Source organism: Elephas maximus, chromosome 7 (assembly GCF_024166365.1).
Source record: "Elephas maximus indicus isolate mEleMax1 chromosome 7, mEleMax1 primary haplotype, whole genome shotgun sequence".
Lineage (NCBI taxonomy): Eukaryota > Metazoa > Chordata > Mammalia > Proboscidea > Elephantidae > Elephas > Elephas maximus.
The window spans coordinates 124,596,118-124,616,116 of NC_064825.1; the positions used below are offsets into that span (position 1 = coordinate 124,596,118).

Here is a 19,999-nt window from a genome sequence, read left to right on the forward strand (position 1 = left end):
TCCATCTGGCCCTTGGCTCCCACGCAAGCCTGTCTGGGGCCAGGTGGGCTTCGCCTCAGCAGGGGGCAGTGACTTTATGAACACTCCAAGCTTTCCCCAGCATGGCCACAGATCTGAGTCCTAATTAACCAGCTGGGCAGCTCGTGATGCTGTCTCCATGGCAACAGGGCTGGCCACCCATACTGCAGCCCCGGGGGAGATGCTGCCCCAGCCCCTGCTCCTGCAGAAGGCGGCAGCAAAGAGCATCCTAGAGGCCTCTGTGCCAGGGCAGGAGCCTCCGCTCTGTCACCCCACTCCTCAGGCCCCTCCTCTGGCCAGCTGTGGGCGCCCAACTCATGTGCTGACCCCTACTTCTGACAGCTGGAGGCCTGGGGACCACAGGGGTCGGGTGCAGTCACAATGGCTTTCCACCTGCCCTGCTGATCTCTATCATCACTGTCAAGGACAACGCCCTGGCGCTGGCCTAGGGCTGGGCAGTTAGGCTCTGCCTCCTACCTCCTCCCCTGAGCACGTGGGAGGTAGGTGGTGTCTGCACTTCCTCGGGCTGCAGCTATAGGGCTGTTGGCCCCTCCCTCGGGCAGCAAGGGGCAGGCAAGCTGGCTGGGAAAGGGCCGTGCCTTCTGGGAACCTGGCTACCGGGAAGCTGCCACCAATTAGGAGGCTGTGCAGAGCGGCCAGGTGGGTAGTGTTGCGTCCTTCTGTCCGGAGAAGTGGATGGCTCAGGCCATTCCATACGGGTGGGGGAGATGGGAAGGAGGTGGCGAAGGGCCAGGCATGAAGGGGCCTGAGGGGGTGGGGAGACGGAGAAGTGGGCAGGCCCAAGGGAGACCAGATCCAGGACAGGGACCCGCTGACGTTCTAATCTGGACCCCAAAGCCATGCAGACTCTGGGCCTCATTGGAGGCTGCTGACTCCGAATCTGCATTTTAAAAAGCTCCCCAGATGATTCCGGTGTATATTAAAATTTGAGAGGCTCTGGGCTAGAGAAAGGCAGTGGAGATGGATGGTTAGAGCTGGCCAGAACCAAAGATGGCAGAAGGCCTCAGAAAGGGGGGCCATGGTACCAGAGGTAGTGTTTGAGGGGTTACCGAGGTCTAGGGAGAGGAAGTGACTTGCCCCAAGTCAAGTCCAGCTGAGCAGACAGGCATCAGGTTCCCAACTTCATGCCGTCTGGAAGCCTTACTGGGATTTCTGAGCTGCCAGACCTTTAACTGATTCCTGTCTGCAAATCTCTGGCTGCCCATTTGCTGGGTGGCCAGGGCTCTTTAGAAAGCACAGGGGGGTCAAATGGCTGTGACTTGCCTCCGCCACTAGGGGGCGCCAAGGGAAGCCACAACCTGTCCAACTTGGTGAAAATAGCCCAGGACTAAGATCCCAAGAGGCAGGAGTCACCAGGTCGGGTGTGGTTATGGATTGGAGAACCCCAGCACAGCTGCCCCTCATAGGAATCAGGACCAGTGGCTCCTGCCCTCCTGTTCTCCCTGGGTCTTGGCTGCCCCCAGCAATGGTGGGTTCCAGGAGGTCCCTCGTCTGGGAATATGAGACCTGCTGTGCTGGAGGCTCTCCCGGAGACCTCCACTCACCGGGACGCCACTCCAAGGGAGGGGCAGCTTCTGCCCCAAGTCCTCTGCCCACCAGCCTTTTCTTCTAGGATCATAAAAATATCTTCCATGAATAGGTTTTCTTAGGTCCCTTCACAATGCAGAGGATCCCTGGTGGCACAGTGGTTAAGTGCTCAGCTGCTAACTGAAAGGTCAGCAGTTTGAACCTACCAGCCGCTTCGTGGGAGAAAACACCTGGCATCTGCTTCCTTAAAGATCACAGCCATGGAACCCCTGTGGGGCAGTTCCACGCTGTCTATAGGGTCGATTAGGTGGCAACAGATAAAAGGTTCACAATTCAGAAAGGGGATGAAGGGAGATGAGTATTCTTATTCTCACTTGACACATAAGGAAACCGAGGCACAGAGAGGTTATTTTGGTGAAAGAGCTGGGAAAAGAAACCAGGTCACAAGCGCCGAGTGGTCTTGATGTGGGGCCTGGCTCTACAGGCTGCCTGTGACTTGGTCTCCCTCCTTGCGTGGACCAACTACGTGCTACCAACCCTTCTCACACGTGCCCACCCCCACCTGGCCCAGCTCCTCTGCTGGGGCCAGGCCTCCCGCCCTTCTCACCATGAGCATCTCGCTGGTGAGGGAGTTGACGAGGTCTGAGACGGAGGAGCGCGGCTCAGTGCGGCGGTCAGATTCATCGTGGGGCGTCTGGCCTGGCACTGGAGCTGTGTTCACCACCTTCCCGCCTGTGGGCAACCTGGGGGTGGGGGAGTCCAGATGAGCACACGCTGACAGGTGGGTGTGGGCTGGCCACCGTGGGCCTGGATGCGGCAGGCCCATCTCTGAGGACCTGGCTGCCACCTCCTGCAGGCAGGCCAGGTGGCGCGCTTGCCCACCGGGAGCCTGGTTTCCCCTGGAGACCAGTGCTCAGTCCCATCTTCCTTGCAGCTCCTATCCCCTTGCCTCTGCCCCAGAACAACTCTGGCTTAATTGCCCCTGAGTGTGCTCCCCACCCTTATCCAGAAACACCCCCACCCTCTAGCCATTGTCTTCACAAAGTGGTCTCTGAGCATGTTCTCTCCCTTCCAGGTCTGCTCCCCCTGCCTGCTCCCCAGCCTGGCAGGAGAGGCTCACAGGAAGGCTCCACAGTGGCGCGTCCAGGTCCTCTCTCTGCGTCATCACCCTCTGCAAACACATCCAGCGTCTGTCTCCCGGAGGCCCCCACCTGTGTTTGCTCAGGCTCAGGGAGCGCATAGGTGCCCTTCCCACCAGGGAGCCATGAAACTGACCAGGTGAGGCCAGAAGCACTGTCTACACAGCTCTGTCCAGAACTTTCCTGATGTCGGAAGTGTTCATAGCTGCCCTGCCCAGTCCTGTCACCACTAACCACATGTGGCTACTGAGCTCTTGAAATGTGGCTAGTGTAACTGACTTGTTACTTTATCTAAATGAATTTAAATTTAAATGGCCTCATGGTAGCTAGGGTGTGTCTGTACCCCTTGCCCCCAGCCCTCACCCTTCTCACACTTTGAGGACGTGCACTTGATAAGGTGTCTTCCAGGGATGGAGGAAAACGGGGCACAATGGGCTGATGGTCCCAACACCAGGCTCTGCCCACACCCTGGGTCCATGCTATTCCTGGGGAGCTGCTGTCTGGCCCAGGGGCTCTGTTCAGCATGGGCTCCAGAAGGGGGGCCCAGAGGCCTGCCCAGGACCAGGCCGGAACGTCCCATTGAGGAGCACAGGAGGTGGGGGCAGGCAGCAAGGAGATGGGGAGACTGGCAGCATGAGGTTGGGACAGGCTGGAATAGAACAGCTGTGGGACAGCCACAGACTCAGAAACATACACAGGCTGGACAGGAGCCACGGCCTCTGGGCCAGACCAGCCGCCAGCCCACAGCCAGCCACGACAGGCAGACAATCATGCACGGATAGATGGCAGGGCCTGGAGGGGAGACACCAGGATCCTGCAGCAGGCTGTGTACACACACACAAACATGGCACACACACAAGTGCACACAAGTACATGACTCCCAGGGGACCAGGGAGAGAAGGCCACGAGCAACCAGGCGGGTGACTAGAACAGCTGTGATGACACACATAGAGATGACACCCTGAGATCCTGGGAGCAAACACATCTGGGGGAACTGAGGCATGCCAAGGTTTGCACGTGAATCGGGGCAGACTGAAACAGAAAAAGCAGGGAGCGGTTTCGGGGACAGACACCCGAGCATCAGACACACCATACACCTGCCATGGAGACCTGGCCTGGCCTGGACAACATGGAAAAGCCCCATCCCGCTCAGGGATGCACCGGGCATCTCCTCCCAGACACACGGCAGTAGCAGCACACGCACAGGCACACACACATACACGGACACACACACGTGGACATGTGCTCGCGCAGACAGGCACGGGGAAAAAGAGAGACTGAAATAGCTGGAGAGGTAAAGTCAGGTTAAAAATAGAGCGGGAGAGGAGGAGATTGACTGCTGAAGGTATGAGAAAGTTGGAGTTATTTTGGCCACACCACAGCGTCAGCACAGCTGCAAAGCAGCCTGGGAAAGATGGTCAGCGCCACGGAAGCTGTCAGAGGTCACAGGACAGAGAGGGACAGAGACGAGAGGCACAGAGAGGCGGAGAGAGAGGCCAAGGGGCCCATCACTGGCCCAGGGTCATCCCTGTGAGGAGCAGATGGAAGTGAGGAGAGAAAGAGAGGGGCCAAGAAAGGTTAGTAAGAGACTGTGAAGAAGGCTGCCAGTGGACAAGAGGGCAAGGAGGAGCGAGGCGGCCGAAAGGAGAGGCAGAGAGGAGGCGGGGAACACACACGGGGCAGAAGAAACATGGTGGCTTTGGAGCAAGGAGAGCAATGGGGTGGCTTGGTCCCCACCCCGCCCCCTACTCGGGGTGGGGGTGGAACCATGGTGGAAACCATTTGGATCCCAAGGAGCAATGCCGAAGGGAATGGCTGAGAGGATGAGGCTCGGATGGGTGCAGGGCAGAATGGGTGAGCATGGAATGGACACAGCTCGGCATGGGAGCCAGGGCCTCCCCCCTGGGTCCATGAGTATTTTGAAGTCTGAAATGGAGTCCGTGGGCCCCACTTTGGTGAGGCCCATGGGTGGTGGGTCCTGGATGGGGGACTTCAAGGCCACCAGGAAAGCTGGTGACCCTCCATCTCCCTGCTGACCCGCTGATACACTCCCACCTCGCTTGGGACCTGGAGCGGCTGCTCCTTCTCATGGGCCCGCCCATCTCTCAGGAGATCTTCCTGAGCCTGTTGCTAACAAACCAGGGTGGGGACTGAAGGTCTTCCCCAAAACAGCTAAGGGCTGCCCACCTCCTCATTCCAGAGACATCTGGCCAAGAGTGTCCACACCTGCCTGGAGTGGGCAATGGTGGGCCTGGGGGCAGAGCTGGGCCCTGGGCTGAGTGGGAGAAGGGGAAGAGGAGGGACAGCTGACCCAGCCCACCACTCCCAGGACCAGAGTCTCGGAGCCCTCAGGGTGGGGTGAATGCCAAACCTTGGGATGGGAAAGAAGTAAAGACACACTTGATTCTGGACACCTCTGTGGTGGCTGGCCTCCTGGGAAACCCTCAGGTCAGAGGGATGAGTTTCCAGGAAGGGGTGGGCATGACCAGGCGGAAATGGCACGTGTTCACTCAGAAAGCCAGGCCAGGTGGGGCGGGCCCACCGCCTCCACCTCCACACCTACCTTTCCAATGGAAAGAAGGACAGGGACAAGCTAATGTCATGATCAGAAGGGATGGGTGCGTTAAAATATGAAGTGAGACCTCAGTGGCAAGGAGATAAAAATAGGCTGTGGGTGAAAATGGAGCTAGTTAATTAACACGTGGGTGATGTGAAATCTCGTTTCCAGCCTGCACCTGCTCCCTCACACTTCGCACCTTTCCCCTCGAGGGCTTCGGGTTCCTAGCAGGCCTTCGGAGGTCCCAGGTCTCTCTTGTACCCTCTCCCTATGGCCCTGTGCCCCCGAAAGCCGTGGCTCCTGCAGTGCCCAGATGGGCTAGGGTGGCAGGTCCCACCCCTCCTGCATGCCCAGCCAGGGGCTCAGGGCTGGACACCACCCTTGCCACAGAGGGAAAGAAGTGGCTGTTCTCTCGGCCCCCTCCCCAGTCTTGCCCACCATAGACATGCAACTGTGGACTCAGCATGGGAAGAAATGAGAGGCCACTGGAGGGACAGGAGGCAGCCTGCCCACTCTTCTCTAGCCCACAAGCACCCAGCAGCAGCCTCAGCCAGCCCCTTCCTGCCTTGATGGTCCTGTTGACAAGCGACAGGGTCACCCGTCCAAACACAGCCTGTGCTCAGCTCTCAGAGCCAAGTGCCTAGCCCCAGGGCCTGTCTTCCTCATTAGAAGTTTAGCATGTCAGAGCTGGGGGGAGTGGGGGACACTTTATAGGGTCACCCTGTGCAACACCTTCATTTGTCAGATGAGGAAGCAGAGGCACTTCCTGGGCCCTGGGACTGGCCCACTGTCGCAGAGCTGGAGCTAAAAGGCAGGTGTCCTGGCTGCTGGGACCCCATTTACCCAGAGGCCTCCTAGCAGGTCTGAACCAGGGGATGAGGCCTCCTCCTATTGCTGGGGGCTAACAAGTATGAGGTCGCCTAGCCAAGGAACACCCTGGGCTGGGTATCCTGTTGTGGTGCTGCCTGAGCCCTGGGACCTCCAACCTGTTCCCTGCCCCAAGAGCACAGCTCCAGCCCCTCCCTGGAAGTGTTTGAAAACACTTCCTGAATTCCTCATGGCCAAGGCAACAGGAATAAATGCCCAGCCCTCTGCTGAGCCTGTCGCTGTGACCACATGGGCTGCTCTGGTCTCACAGGGCCCTGAGCCCAGCAATGGGACTACCAGCGACAGGGAGCCCCCCAGGCCAGCCTAGCCCTCCTGTGCCCTCCTCTGCTCCCCCGGGCTCAGGTGCTGCCTCTCTGGCCCTGTTGCCAGGCCTCTCCTACACACCAGTGTTCTTTGCCTTCAGACCCCTTCACCACGAGCTCCTCTCCCATCCCCCCGCGCAGCCCATTCACGCCCCTGCAGTGGCACGTGCAGCCACCACCCCAAAGAGACCTCCAGGCAAGAGGGAGGTTGAGGTGGCGGGGATGAGGGAGAACAGGCTGTCGCCCCTCCCTGACATCCCCCCCGCCCAGCAACCACCAGAGAAACAGGGATTTCTGGGTCAGGGGTGGGGGCAAATGGAAGATGGAGGAGGCAGCAGAGGGAAGCCAAGCAGGGAGATGGGGGCAGAAAAGGCTGGGCTTGCTCCGGGCAAGGGGCAAGCATGCCCAGGGAGCAGGCTTGATCCAGAATGGTCCCAGGATGGCACATGGCCTCAGACCCAAGGGGCACCACCAAGGTGGACGTGTGTGAAGGCAGCAACTGGGAGGGGGCTTGTCCTCCCGGAGCCAACATCCGCTGAAGGCACTGCGCCTCGTCCAGCCACCTGGGCTGGTCGAGGCAGGCAGCCTCTCCACGCCTCTCCTCTGCGGCCGCTGCTGCAGTCCCTCGCCTGTGCGCATACCTCTTGTCCCCCTGAGCGTTCTGGTTCTGCTGGGTTCCTGGGTTTTGCAGGTCAGGGATATTGGCAAAGTCATCCTGTTCCGAAAGCCCTAAGACCAAGGATAGCACCACCATCCGGCCTTCCCTGCCCGGGGCAGGCAGCCCACCAGCCGGGGTGAAGCGAGGAGGCCCCATGGGCGTGGGTAGGGGTGGGGGGAAGGAGAGAGAGAGAGACAGAGACAAAGAGAGAGAAGAAACAAGCGTAAGAAACTTGCCCTGTGGGAGAGAAAGCAAACCTCAGCACTGTCAACAGCTGTAGAACAGAGTGGGTGGAGGCAGGGGAGGAGGGGTGGGGGAGAGGTCTAGTGTCCGAGCTCTCTTGGGGCGAGAGCAAGATTCTCTGGAGAGAAGTGGGGAAGGGTATGGCAGAGGCCTACTGGGACTGTGTCTGATGGGGACTGCCCCAAAAGAGCACTGAAGGGGGAGTGTTGGGGGAGGGAGCCCAGGCCCTGGGAACTGCAGATTTCCAAAGGCTGAACAAAGGCCAGAGGGGCACAGGGCTCTAATCATCTGTGCCACTGGGAGAAGAGGTCGGGGCTCGGTCGCCATCTTGCACTGGGACTTGGCAGGCAGGTTGGGGCTCTCAGATGGGAGGCTCTTAGAAAGGTTTGAAGTGCAATGGGCACTGCACTCTGTGCTTATGGAGGCCCCTCAGAAAGACACCTCTGGGTCAGGGACAGCCATATGTCCTAGATGCCAGTAGGGGTCTTGGGAACGCTCCCTGGCTACACAGCCCATCAGAGAATGGAAGTTTCTATGGTAAACAGTCCTCAGAGGCATCTCTGCCATTGCAAGCCTTCTCCTGTATACCCCTTCCAGGAGACTCAAGGGATGACCATGAAGGTTTTGGGCCTTTTGTTGGAGAAACAGTCCAGAAGGCACCAAACAGTAAAGGTGGAGAGCGAGAAAGTACAGGAACTTGGCATTTGGGCCATGCAGGCCTGAAGAAATCTTGGCAGGACATGAGATAGCCTGTGTCTGCAGGGAGGGCAGTGTGGCAGAGCCTCGGGAGGTCCTGCTCTGAAGGAGGCATGGTCAAGGTGAAGGCAAGAGTGGCTTGGAGTCAACACATGGGCAGCAGTGTGGGGTCAGAGGTCGCGGTGTGGCATCTTTAACATGAGGCAGTCTCAGAGAACTGCTAGGCAATTGCCGAGGAGCTTTGCGGGGTCACCTGCATTTTCCAGGGAGGGTAGAGAAGTGTCTGTGGCCTGCTGTCCCTCAAAACCATCCAACGTCGTGGGCATTTTGTAGGTGCTTTGTGGAGCACTGGGTCTTTCAGCAGAATCAAGGTAGAGGTACTTGTGGATGGGGCAGGTACGGAAGCATTAAGGCCAGAGGGGGAGATGGTAAGACTACCGGGATGTTCCTGAGGGGAGGGAATCCTGGGTCAGGAATTCCACCACTAAGCTACCTTCAAGGAAGGCAACATTTAGTGACTTCCCAGGGAGGTTGTCAAAAAGGGGGCACAAACAAGTGAGAAATGAACGGCATCTAAGATGAGGGGTGGGGACTGAGGGGTCTTGGGAATAGTAGGTGCCAGTGGGGTCAGAGCAAGGGAGGAAGCTAAGTGGTTGCCCTTCTTGGTCTCTGTCGCCCAGGCATGGTTACTCTAGGCTGATGCTCTCACCGGCACTTGACTTTGGGGCAACAACTTCTCCCTTCCCTCAGGACAAACCCTCATGTCTTTGGTCTCTGCCCACCAGGGCTCTGTTGGATTTGGTAAAATTCCATTTGGCTGCTCAGGAGCTAGCTGAGCTGGGGGAAAGTGAACCCAACAAAAACAACATGTTTTTCCCTGGTTAAATGCACTTTTCAGACACTCCTTTTGCTCTTCCTAAAAAACAAAACAGCTCCTCTGCATAAATAGCCAATTTGTCATTCTCTCCAGCATCACTGGGCCACAAGGGCGAGAATAAGGGGCCAAAGGAGGAGGGAGTTGGGAAGAAGCTGTTGGTGTCGGAGGAGGTCACGCCATTAAGCAGGAGGAATGCCACTCTCCCCACATGGGGTGGTCAGCACCTGGGAGGGCCTGGAAGGCCCTCTCACCCTGACTCTCTACCTAGGCCACCAACATTCGGGGCAAGCAGGGCCCTGAAACCTGGGCTCCAAATGTGGAAGGCGGCGGTCTGCAAATAGCAGCCTGCGGCCTATTTTTTTGTATGGGCCCCAAGCTAAAAATGGTTTTAGGGGTCTAAAGTGTCGTTTAAGAAAAAAAAAAAAAGGACATGTGATAGACCCACATGTGTCCCACAAAGCCTAGAATACTAATTATCTGGCCTTTTATAGAAAAGGCTGGCTGACCTCTGCTGTAAGGGACTTGGGTGGAAGAGTTGGGGGAGAGGCCAGCAGGGGAGGGAGCAGGAGCCGTGGTGGCAAGGAGAAGTGTGGACAAAGTCAAGGTGGGCTGGGGAGGATGCTGGCACCAGCCTGATGCTCATCCAATCCTGGTTGACTGGGTGGCAGGGAAGCATGGGTACACAGGGGCTCCTTCGGGGGCTCCTTTCTTCCCTCAGAGCCTGGGGAAGACACTGCCCTGTCTGATGTTGCTAGGATACTCCCCAGGTGGTGGCTGTGGAAAGGGAAACACGAGGTGAGGGAGGACAGGGGTGCAGGTGTAGCTGCTAGCTCTTGGTTCTGTTCAAGCTGGGGCAGAAGCACTTCCTTCCACTCTCCTGCGTCCACATCGAAGGCATTCATCCCGTACAAACCGACACCTGGAAGCCAGGAGTCTCTGCTGGGCACCCTGTCTCCTGCAGAATCTGGAGGTCCTTGGGTGGGGTAGGGCCCCACTGGGTATGCTGCCCACATCTGCCAGGGAGTCACAGACGGCATGTCCTTGCACAGGCGTTGGAAACTCCTCTTCTGTTGGAGGGTCTCTCTCCCAGGGGCGATGCTCCCCGTGGCCCTGGAAGCTCGGGCTGGGGTCTCAGTCAGAGGCAGGATGCTCTGAGGGACACTCTTGTCATGGGCATCCCCACATCTTATCAGAGAGCTGGCCCTGGCCTTGGGTTTCCCCTTCTTCCTCTATTTCTTCTTTCCGGGCTTATATGCTGGTCTCCTGCTTGGCGAAAAGTGCTCCAGGGAAGACCTGGGTGATGGGAAGAACCCCAAGCCTGGAAGGAAGCTCTCGTTAGGCCGGAGGAGGCAGGTGATGCTGGAGGACAGCCACCCAGGCTACCCTGGACTCAGAGAGTGAGTGCAGATGCTCAGGAGCCCTGACAGGTATGGGGCTGTGTGGGGTGCCCTACAGTGAGGGCAGGCAGACAAGGGGCTAGGGTGTGGTTCCAGGTAGACGCTGGTGTCAGCTGTAGCTGTTACTTCTCAGACCTGTGCACGCCAAAGAAGGCTTTGATTTAGAAACAACCTTTCCCAAAGCTTTGGGGACATCCCAGGTTTGTCCTCAGGGGTGGGTTATCACGGGGAGGAACTGGAGTACAGCCTGATGCAGAAGGTCATAGAGGTGGACAGGCAGCTCACAGGAACACAGGACACAGGAAAATAAGAGGGAGGGAAGGAGAGGGAGGAAACGTGGGGCAGGAAGGGGAGCAGAGTCAGGTTACCGGGAAGGAGGAGTAAGTCAAAGAGTAGGAGGGCAAGCCAGAGACTGAAAGGGATGGGGTGAAGGGGACTGGGTTTGGGATGGGAGGGGAGAGGACAGAGGTCACAGGAGCAGAAGGCAAGGCTGGTGGGAGCAGCCTGGAGTGAGAGGGGAGAGGGGACAGATCTCAGGGACCTCAGCAGCATCCCCTAGTGTCTTCACTTGCTTTCAGGGGGACCTTCTCTGAGCCCTGGAGGCACCAAGGGGGAGCTGGGATCCTCAGAGAGAGTGGTTCAGACACAAATCCTTCCATGGGGGGCCTTAAGCATGAGCCTCAAGGCTGGGGAGGGGGCAGCCGAGGGGGCTGGGTGCCCCTGCAGGGGGCTGGAGGGCTCCCAGGAGGAGATGTGGGAAGGAGGAGGCTGGGTGGGGAGTGGGGCTGGCCGCTCCAGGGGAGGACTTACAGGAAGGACTTCATGTCCAAGCCTCGGTTTCGAATCTGCCCCACCACGTGGTCCCAGCTGCCCGGGTTGGAGCGGCTGCGGCTGCCAGCCGACCGGTACTTGGAGCCGGCCGAGGCGCCCTGCCGAGCCTGGCCCCGGCCACAGGCCCGGGGGTTGGAGCCCTGCACCGAGGCCGTGTGGGCCTGCAGCTGGCCCAGGCTCTGGCTGGTGGTAGGCTGGCTGGGCTGCCGGCCCCGCTGGTGCTGGCTCAGCGGCTGCTGCAGGCTCTGCTGCCGCATCAGGGTGCGGGGTCGCTGGCATTTCGGCTCTCCCGTGGAGCTGGGGATAGACTCAAGGGTAGTGGCCGTGGACAGGGTGGAGTCCTCGAAACTTGGGGCAGGTGGAGGAGAGGAGAGAAAGGAGAAGCCGGTGAAGGGACCACAGTGGAGGAGAAAGATGCCGAGGGCCAGGGCAAGGAGGCCCCCCTGCAGGGCACGCTCAGCTGGGCCTCGCCAGGCCTCCATCAGGGTTCTCGCCGTCGTTGCCGCCACTGCTTCTCCACAAGCCCCCCCACCCCCAGGCCCCAGGCCAGCCCGCCCGCCTCACCCTCTGGCCCTGGCTCAGCTAGTCCTGAATACCTCCTGTTGGGCCAACTGCTAGACTGGTCTGAGCTGCGTGGTGAAGGCGGGTCCCCAGGGCCCTGCCGCTGTGTCATCTTGGAGTGGGAGGGTAGAAACGTCTGCTGCCGCCCCCACCCACTGCCGCCCCCTCCTGCTGCCTCACTGAGGGACACCAGAAGCATCTGCCTCCATGTTCTTAGTGATACTGCTCTTTAGAGACGGGAAGAAATCCAGGCCAGAGCAGACCTGGCCTCGTAATGCATGCTGGGTCTGAGGAAGCCACAATTTTTAGACTTTGTCCACGGAGACACAGAGGTAGCTTTGCGCTCACAGACCTTGGCCCTGTGGCCAGGCTGGCCTCAGGATTCAGGCTCAGAGACAGACTTTTGTCCTCCTTCTAGGGGTCTTTGTCTCCGAGGCCCCAGCATCCTCTCTGAGTATATTGGGAATGGCACTCTGTGAGAGGAAGGACGGTTTCTCTTTCCCTGAGATGGAGCCAGAAAAGAAAGGAGACGAGGTGGGAGCCCCCAGAACCATCATCTGACTGCTGCACCATAGTTCGGACAGAGAGTGGGGGAACTGTCCTGTCCTTTATGCATTTGTAAGAGGCACCTGTCTCACTGGCCCACCAGCATCTCTGAAAAATGCTGCAGGGGGCAAGGACAGACAGGGAACAGGCCACAGCTGGCCAGAGGCAGTAGGGGTCAGAGAGACCCAGGCTCAAATCCATCTCTGCCACTTACAAACTGTGGGACTTTGGAAGTTACTCCACCTCCTGGCCCTCAGCTTTCTCATCTGTAAAATGGGGAGAAAATAACTCCTGAGCTGCCTCCATCACAGCGTTGCCATGGGTACCTAGTGAGATCAGCCCAGGAAAGTGCTGTATTGGTAAACGCTCCCCACACCAGGGGGATGCTGCGAATGTCCCAGGAGACAGAGGCAGAAGGAGTCTGGGGTCCCTGGCCTCCTCTTGGGTAACCTGCCTACTCTGTCCCCTGTTCAGAGATTTCTGTCTCATAGGCAAGGCCCGAGCTGGGCTGTCACCAAAGTGCCACAGAGCCAAGCCTGAGAGCAGGCTGAACGACTCTAGGGGTAGCCACTACTCTTCTCTGGGCCTTGGAGGTTCCAGCCTCCTCCTCCTTCTGTCCCTTCCCTCCATCTCCCCATCTAATGGTCTAGGGCAGGGGTTGGCAAACTATGCCTGCGGGCCAAATATGGCCTGCTGCTTGCTTTTGTAAATAAAGTTTTATTGGAATACAGCCACTGTCATTAGATGGCTGCTTTTGGGCTACACTGGCAGGGCTGGATAGTTGTAAAACAGACCATATGGCTTGCAAAGACTAAATATTTACTATCTGGCCCTTTACAGAAAAAGTTTGCTGAGCCCTGGTCTCAGGCCACAGGGCAGCCACAGGGCAGTCTGAAGGAGGAGGCCCCAGGGCCCTTGGGAGCTGCTTTCACCACTGCAGCCAGCCCTCGGCTTTGCTTGCCTTGAGTCTACCCCAGGAACCAAAAGACAACAGTTAGGCTGCCCCGAGGGCTGAGAGAGAGAAAGAGAGAAAAGAAGAGTGAGAGTGAAAGAGGGGGAGAAAGTCAGAGAATAGCAAAGAGAGAGCAAAAGAGAGAAGAAAGCACAACGTGGCTGTAGCTGGGGTTTTGGAGGGAAAGCAGCCTTCTCTGGCTTGGGGGTGGGATCAAGGCTACCACTGGGGCCAGGCCTAGGCCTGGCCGGCCAGGTAGGTTCAAAGCTCCCCTGGGGCAGGCCGAGGTACAGGGAGGATGGCACTGTGGCCTCCACCTCCTCCTCCTCCTTGCTGACCTCATTTTGATTTCCTATCACATCCAAAATTAGTCCAATTTACAACCTCTCAGTCACAGGAAACTAAAACTGGTTCCTCTAGGCCTAGAGCCAGCAAATGGCATGGAGGCCTCGGCCAGCCTGGAGACTGTGGCCAGAGTGGCCATCAGAGGGCGGGGTGCTGGGCCTGGCTCTCTGAGGAGGTATGCGGCTTCCCTGTGGGACCCTTCTGAAGCCAGATGTCAGAGGAAATTGATTTAGGCTCCCTCAGGCCAACAAGCCAATGACCGTGGCCCTTGGTGGTCCCAATGGTAGAAATCACAGGCCTTCTGAAGAGGCCTGGGAAGGGCCTACATCGAGGCAACAGCTAAGAAGGGGTCAGGTTAGGGGTGGTCTTCTGAGTGAGAGACTGCTCCACTGCTGGGAAAGAGGCAGTTTCAACAGCTGAAAACGGAACTTCCATCCCAGTGGGTGAGAATGGTCTTAGCTCAAAGGACTTAGGGCCTGGTAGGGCTCAGTGTGGGCAACTGGAGGTTCTAAAAGGTAGCCCCATTGATTGGGGGGAACATACCACCCACTGAGAACGGGGCCAAACCTATACCCATTGCCCATAAATATGACTGACTGTCTGTTTGACAATCTTATACAGCAGTTAAAAAGGGGACAGCTCTTCTGCCTGATGTCCAGGCCACCCTCTGCCAATTTGACAAGTGAAGCTAGCTGGGGCTAAACAACCCAACCTCCAAAGACACACAATCCCAACAGTTGAAAGTAGGACAGCTCGCTGGCCAAGATGCGGACAGCCAGTGGGAATGGCTGGGATGAGGATGAACCAATGGGGGCAGCCCAGTGGCTGTGGCGTTATGGCACAAGCAAGACTGGGACAAGCCAATGGAGTCACGGGATGGTCAATCTCTGGGTCTAGAGCCATCTGCTGCCCTTAAGAGGGAGGGCCTGGTGGCTAATGCGTGGCACAGAACACAGGCTGAGAATGGGCTAGCTCCCCAAGGATGGGATGATCCAATGGCTGGACGACCATAGGTTGGACGCCCATGGAAGGGTGACCTGACGGCTGCAATGGTTGATCAAAGAGAAAGCGATGATCCAAGGATTGAAATGAAGCTGCCCGCTGGGCAGAATATGGAATGACCTGGTCATTGGCAAAAAGACTGCTGGGGGCAGCAGCCAGGGGCTGGAATGCGACAGGCTGGATGGCCGAGCTGGTCATGCCCGATGGCAAGGACAATGGAAGAGTCTTGTGACGGGATGGAATGAGCCAGGGGCCACGATGGCACCTCTGGGGGTAGCAGCGGGCATGCCAGGGGTCCCGCTGTCCACCCTGATGGAGGCAGGCCTGAGCTCATGGCTCCGGCGGCCATGGGGCGCCATCACTCACTTGGACAAGTTGAGCTTCCCTGCGGCCAGGTGGCTCTGCACTGTCCGCCAGCGGCCTCTCCCCGCCTTGCCACCGCTGCCCGGCTCGCTGGGGGCAGCCCCGCCGCTTCTCAAGGCGTCCTCTCCGGGTGGCGGCACCGGCGCCGGCTTCTCCCCCAGCCGGCCTTCCCGCTCCACCGCCAGCCCCGCCGCCGCAGCGGCCACTTTGGCGCCCGACAGGAGGGTGCCACTGGAGGCACACAGGAGGCAGCCGAGCCAGAGGGGCACCGGGGGTGGCGGTGGGGGAGAGAGGGCGGGCCACACGTGGGGGTGGGGGGGGTGGAAGAGGAGGAAAAACAATGACAGATAAAAGGAAGAAAGAGACAGTGAGAGAGGAGGAGAGAGACAGACAGACAAGAGACAGACAGAGAGAGAGAGAGAGACATCAGCACTGCAAGTGGGTTCACAGTGGAGCCTGCAGAGAGGAAAGAGGGGACCGGGCGGGCTGGGGGTCGGAGAACAACGCACCACGACAACGGAGGGGGGGCCCCTCCCCACCGCCTGGGGCAGGGGCGGCGGGGGTGAGGGGAGGGCAGCCACCTCCAACTCTATCCCACAGGACAACGAAGGGTTAACGACGGAGGAAGAGCGGGCTGTCCAGGCCAGGAGGCCCCCAGGCAGGGAGAAAGAGAAAGCCGTGTTAGTTAGAATTCAACACCACCACCACCACCACCATCACCGCCACCACCGCCACGAAACGCCGACCACCGACCACCAACCACCGAGCAGCCACGGCAGCAGCACACAGCAGGGAGGAAGGAGAGAGGGAGCCACAACCGAGGGGGAGGGACCAAAACGGGCAACCCCGCCCTGACTGCAGGGGGCGGGGCCAAAGGACCGGCGGGGGCGTGGCTCGGAGGGGGCTCCTAGGTGGCTGGCCCTGGGAGCGGGGATGGGACAGGGGAAGACAGGCGGGGGGCAGGAGGGGTTGCTCGTCTCCATGGTCAGCCTGCCCATGGGGGGAGGGGGAGGGAAGGAGGGCAGAGGAGCAGAAGGAGGGGCAGAAGTGAGGGACCGGAGGGGGTCCGGGGAGAGGAAGGGCGTGCGCGGAAACTCGGTACATATGATTAAACCAGGTAAAGTCACTCACTTGAGGGACAGTCGTGGGTCGCCATAAGGGGCGTAGGGTGAAATGTTTAGAATAAACTCCTTGGGAGGGTAGGAGCTCCATTTCTGCTGCACTGTGCTCTCATTGTTATTCCAAAAGTCTCTGTCTAGATCGCTGGAGGGGCAGAGAGAGAGGGGAGAAAACAGGGAGATACAAGAAGAAACAAGAGCTGAAGTTCTGCGGGGCGGAGGGGACGTGGGGCCCGGGGCCAGGGCACGCAGAGGGCGGGCAGGCGGGCGAGGGTCTGCGCCTGCAGGAGGAAGAATGGCTGGGGGCACCGCAGCCTGCGCCCCGCTCACGCACGCACACGCAGGCACACACACTCTGGAGGGCAGGGGAGAAGCGGCACAGAAAGGAGGCGAGCTGCAGGCGGGCAGATCCAAGCCTCGCACCTCAGAGCTGGCGGGGGAGAGAGAGAGAGATGGTGAGAGAGGAAGGGCAGCGGGGAGGGAGTGCTGGGGACAAGGCCTGGAGGTGGGATGAGGTGGGGGTGGGAGAGAAGGTGCTGGCTTCTGGCTAGAAAGGGCTGAAAGGTAGATCAGATTATGCTACTAACTTGCTGGGTGATTGCCAGGGCCCCTACCCCTCCTGGCCTCAGCTTCCCTGCCTGTCGAACGAGAAGGTTTGCTGTCCTGCCAAGATGTCAGCTGTCCTGCTAAGATGTCAGCTCTGCCACCGGAAGTGGAAGCCCTAGTTCTGGAAGGCTTAGGATCATCCCCTCTCCAGTCTTCTCTCCTGCCCATCCCTCCCCTCCTCCCATTGGCCTTCAGTCCCCGCTGACCTCCTCATTCCCCCCACCCCCCACTGGTGTACAGGCTTCAGGTGAGACTGGGGGGACCTCAGCTGAGCTGAAGCCCCTCTCCACTCATTCCAAACGTGCTGGCTGGGTCCTCCCACAGCCGCAGAAAAGGAAACACCTCCAGGCCTCCTTCGCTAGCTTCCTTGCTGAGGGCCTGTGCCTGGAAGGGCCTCAGGCTGACCGGTGGTCCCTCAGTCCTTTGTTTTGGGGCCTGTCGGGGGTGGCTGCCCTTCTCAGGGATGATGGGTAGGCTCAGCTCAGGCATTTGGTGACAAGATGGACCTGCCAACTCCTAGCCTGCCCAGTCCCCCTGTCTCCTCCCAGCATGTACCTGGCCTGGGGACACTGAGGACGTTCCCACCCACCCCCCCACCACCCCGCTGTGCCTCTGTCCCTTTCCAAGGTGGAGCTGCTGGGTTTGGAATGGACCCTCTCCAGCCAGGCTCCCCACCCCCTCCTTCTCCATAACATGTGCTGAAGAAGCAGGCATGCTCAGATGTGGGGACTTTCACATGGGGAGGGCGGCAGAAGCCTCAGCTGGCAGAACGCATGGCCCAGAAACTCAGGGAGTCCTCTTGCCCAGAGAAGGGCAGGACAAGGGGCTCCCCCAGCTTGCCAGGTCCCTGGGGCCCCAAGGAGCAGGGCTAGGAGTACAAGGAGAGGATCCACAGGGGCAGTCAGTCCCCAGGCCAAGGGGCATCCAGAAGGGAGTCATGCCTGGACCATCAGGAATGCTTCCAGGGGAAGGGCTCTGAGGAGGAGGGTTGGGGTGGGCCTGGGGGTGTCCTGAGGCTGCTCAAGGTCAAGGTGAGGGCACTGTGGAGAGGCATGTCCTCTGAGGATCAAGCGCACATGGTCTTGTGCTGGGGCCAGCCTCTCTCCCCCAAGAGATTGACCTTTCTCTTGGTTTGCAACCTTAGACTCAGAAGCAAAGGAGAGAAGGAAGGAGAGAATCTGAGCTGCTGCCACAGGCCCAGAGGAGACTGGACCAGGCCCAAGTCTCTGTCTGTCTGGAGTGCACCTTGGCAATGTCTCACAGGGGACTCTGGGCACAAGCCAACTCAGAGGGCCAGTAGGGACCAGGGGTGGGAGAGGCAGGAAAGGCCCTCAGGAGCCAAAACTCCCCCCTGGGAGACCCCAGGGGAACCTGCTCCCTCAACAGAAGACCCCATTTACCCCAGAGATGCCCTCTGCCCCCAAAGCAGGGCATCACACAGCGACTATGGGTGAGTCCTCCGAGTCAGGTGTAACAGAGATGGAGCAGTTGGAAAGCTTCCTTCCCAGATCTCCATAATCAAGGGACATCAGACCCTAGATCCTGGAGAATGAGCTCCATCTGACCATTGCTGCCAGGCTGGTTTCCCACCCCATGTTCCGAGGAGTTCGGTGTCCCTCAGGTTGTCCCCTGCCAGCACTGGAAAAAGAGGACCTTTAAGTCCAGGAAACATCACTCCCTTTATGCAGGACTTCTCAGAGCCTTTCATGTGCCAGTGATGATCTTGTATCTCCAAGAGGGAGATATAGAGTGCAGTGTTTCCCAAACTTAGTTGGCCACACAACCCTTACTCACAGGACATCTGTTAATTAATCGTGGACACAAGACACCTATTAATTAATCGCAGAATGCAGTTTGGGAAGCAATGCTAGAGCTCGTAGGTTTCCAGAATATTTGATGAGATGACCCTTTGGAGGAGGCCCCAAGCCCATGAGGTGACTAGGCAGTAGGTCAGCCCTGTTGCCTGCCCCTCAACTGGCCTGGGCCCTTTCTGCTCTTCCCTGGCATGAGGCAAAGGCCTGGGAACCCAGGGAAAGGTAGGCATGAATGGTGGCTTCCTTCCCTGCGGGGCAGAGGTTCTGATAACAGGGAGGGAAGGGTGGGGAACAGGCTAGGATTGTGGGTGGTGGGGCTGTAGGGTCCCAGAGAGGTGGGCTGGCCAGGCCTTACTTTGTTTTAGAGAGCCCTCAAGGGCACTGGCCCAGCCTGGCAGAAGCTGATGCCCGATGCCCTCCTGCTGCCTTCCTTGTTGGGAATCCTGTCTCCTGTCTCCAGTACTCCTGGCCCTGCCACAAGCACCCCTATGCAGAAAGGCTATGGTCATCCTGCAGAGACAAGCCCCCTGCCCCGCCCTGGGGCTGCAAACTCAGTTCAGGGCGTGCCACCACATGGTCTTCCCACTTTCAGAAAGCCTGGGGCCCGTGCTAGCACCAGCCCCTGAGACCTGCCAGCTCTCAGGCTTTGAAGACTGGAGAGTATGCAACCAAGCCCAGCTTCAAAGGCTCTTTGCGGCCTCTTGCAGAGCACAGCCACCTCCCAGCCTCCTCCTCACCACCCAACTTCAACCTCAGCCCGCCCCCCACCCCTCCACTTACCCACCCCCCCATGGACACACACACACAGCTTCTGTGAAGGCCCATCCAAAACAGGGTCAGAGCAAGAGATGAAATAAGAGCAAGAGATGAAAAAAGAGAGGGGGTCGGAGTGGGAGGGCTCTTCAGGGACACAGTTGGGAGGGAGGAAGAAGTGAAGGCAGGAAGAGATGAAGAGGAAGGAAGGGAGAAAAATGGATGAGGGGAAGGGAGAGGAGGCCAGGCTGTGGGATGGGAGCAGAAAGAAAGGGGTTGGGGAGGGTGATTGGGGGCCTTGAGTTGAAACAGGGGAGGGTGCAGCAGGGAGGACTGGGGGCTCCGCTTCTGGGCAGCAGCCCCTTGGCTAGCAGGCTTGATCCCAGGTTAAGATGGAGGGTCACCCATCACTACCTGGGTCGGCCAGTCTCCCAGTGAAGGCCTGAGCTCAGTAGAGAGGAAGGGGCTGGGGCCACTGTTCAGCGGGCACAGAGGCCTTAAGAGAAGTGGACACAGGACATCAGGGTTCCCAGTGCCCCAGCCAGGGGGAGCTTGTCTCCTGGTATCCCCCAATGACCCTTAACAGTGAGCCAGCCGAGATGGTCTATAGTCGGAAGGCAGGCCTGCCTCTTGAGGGGGGCTCTCAGGACAAAATGGGGAAGCCTGGGCAAGTCAGAGGCAGCAAGACATGAGGTGGGGGGTGGAGTGACAGGGAGGAAGAAAAATCTCTCCATTGGCCCTTCCCCAGAGTGGCCCAGTGCCAGGCCTGCGGATCCTGGGTTTCT

General features: G+C 58.8%; 1 protein-coding gene across 6 annotated transcripts in view; it reads right to left on the reverse strand.

Annotated features, from left to right (window-relative positions):
* SYT7 (synaptotagmin 7) overlaps nucleotides 1–19,999 on the reverse strand; it is a 64,148-nt gene that overhangs the window by 12,688 nt on the left and 31,461 nt on the right. The window contains exons 4-8 of one of the 6 annotated variants that reach the window (XM_049892158.1): nucleotides 16,055–16,186; nucleotides 14,927–15,154; nucleotides 11,134–11,502; nucleotides 7,094–7,216; nucleotides 2,174–2,309 (exon numbers count right to left, since the gene is read on the reverse strand). In XM_049892158.1, coding sequence (XP_049748115.1) covers nucleotides 2,174–2,309; nucleotides 7,094–7,216; nucleotides 11,134–11,502; nucleotides 14,927–15,154; nucleotides 16,055–16,186 — 988 coding nt within the window. Of the gene's footprint in view, nucleotides 1–2,173; nucleotides 2,310–7,093; nucleotides 7,217–11,133; nucleotides 11,652–14,926; nucleotides 15,155–16,054; nucleotides 16,187–19,999 lie in introns of those variants that run through there. The other 5 variants (XM_049892159.1, XM_049892160.1, XM_049892162.1 and 2 more) reach the window with 5 other exon arrangements.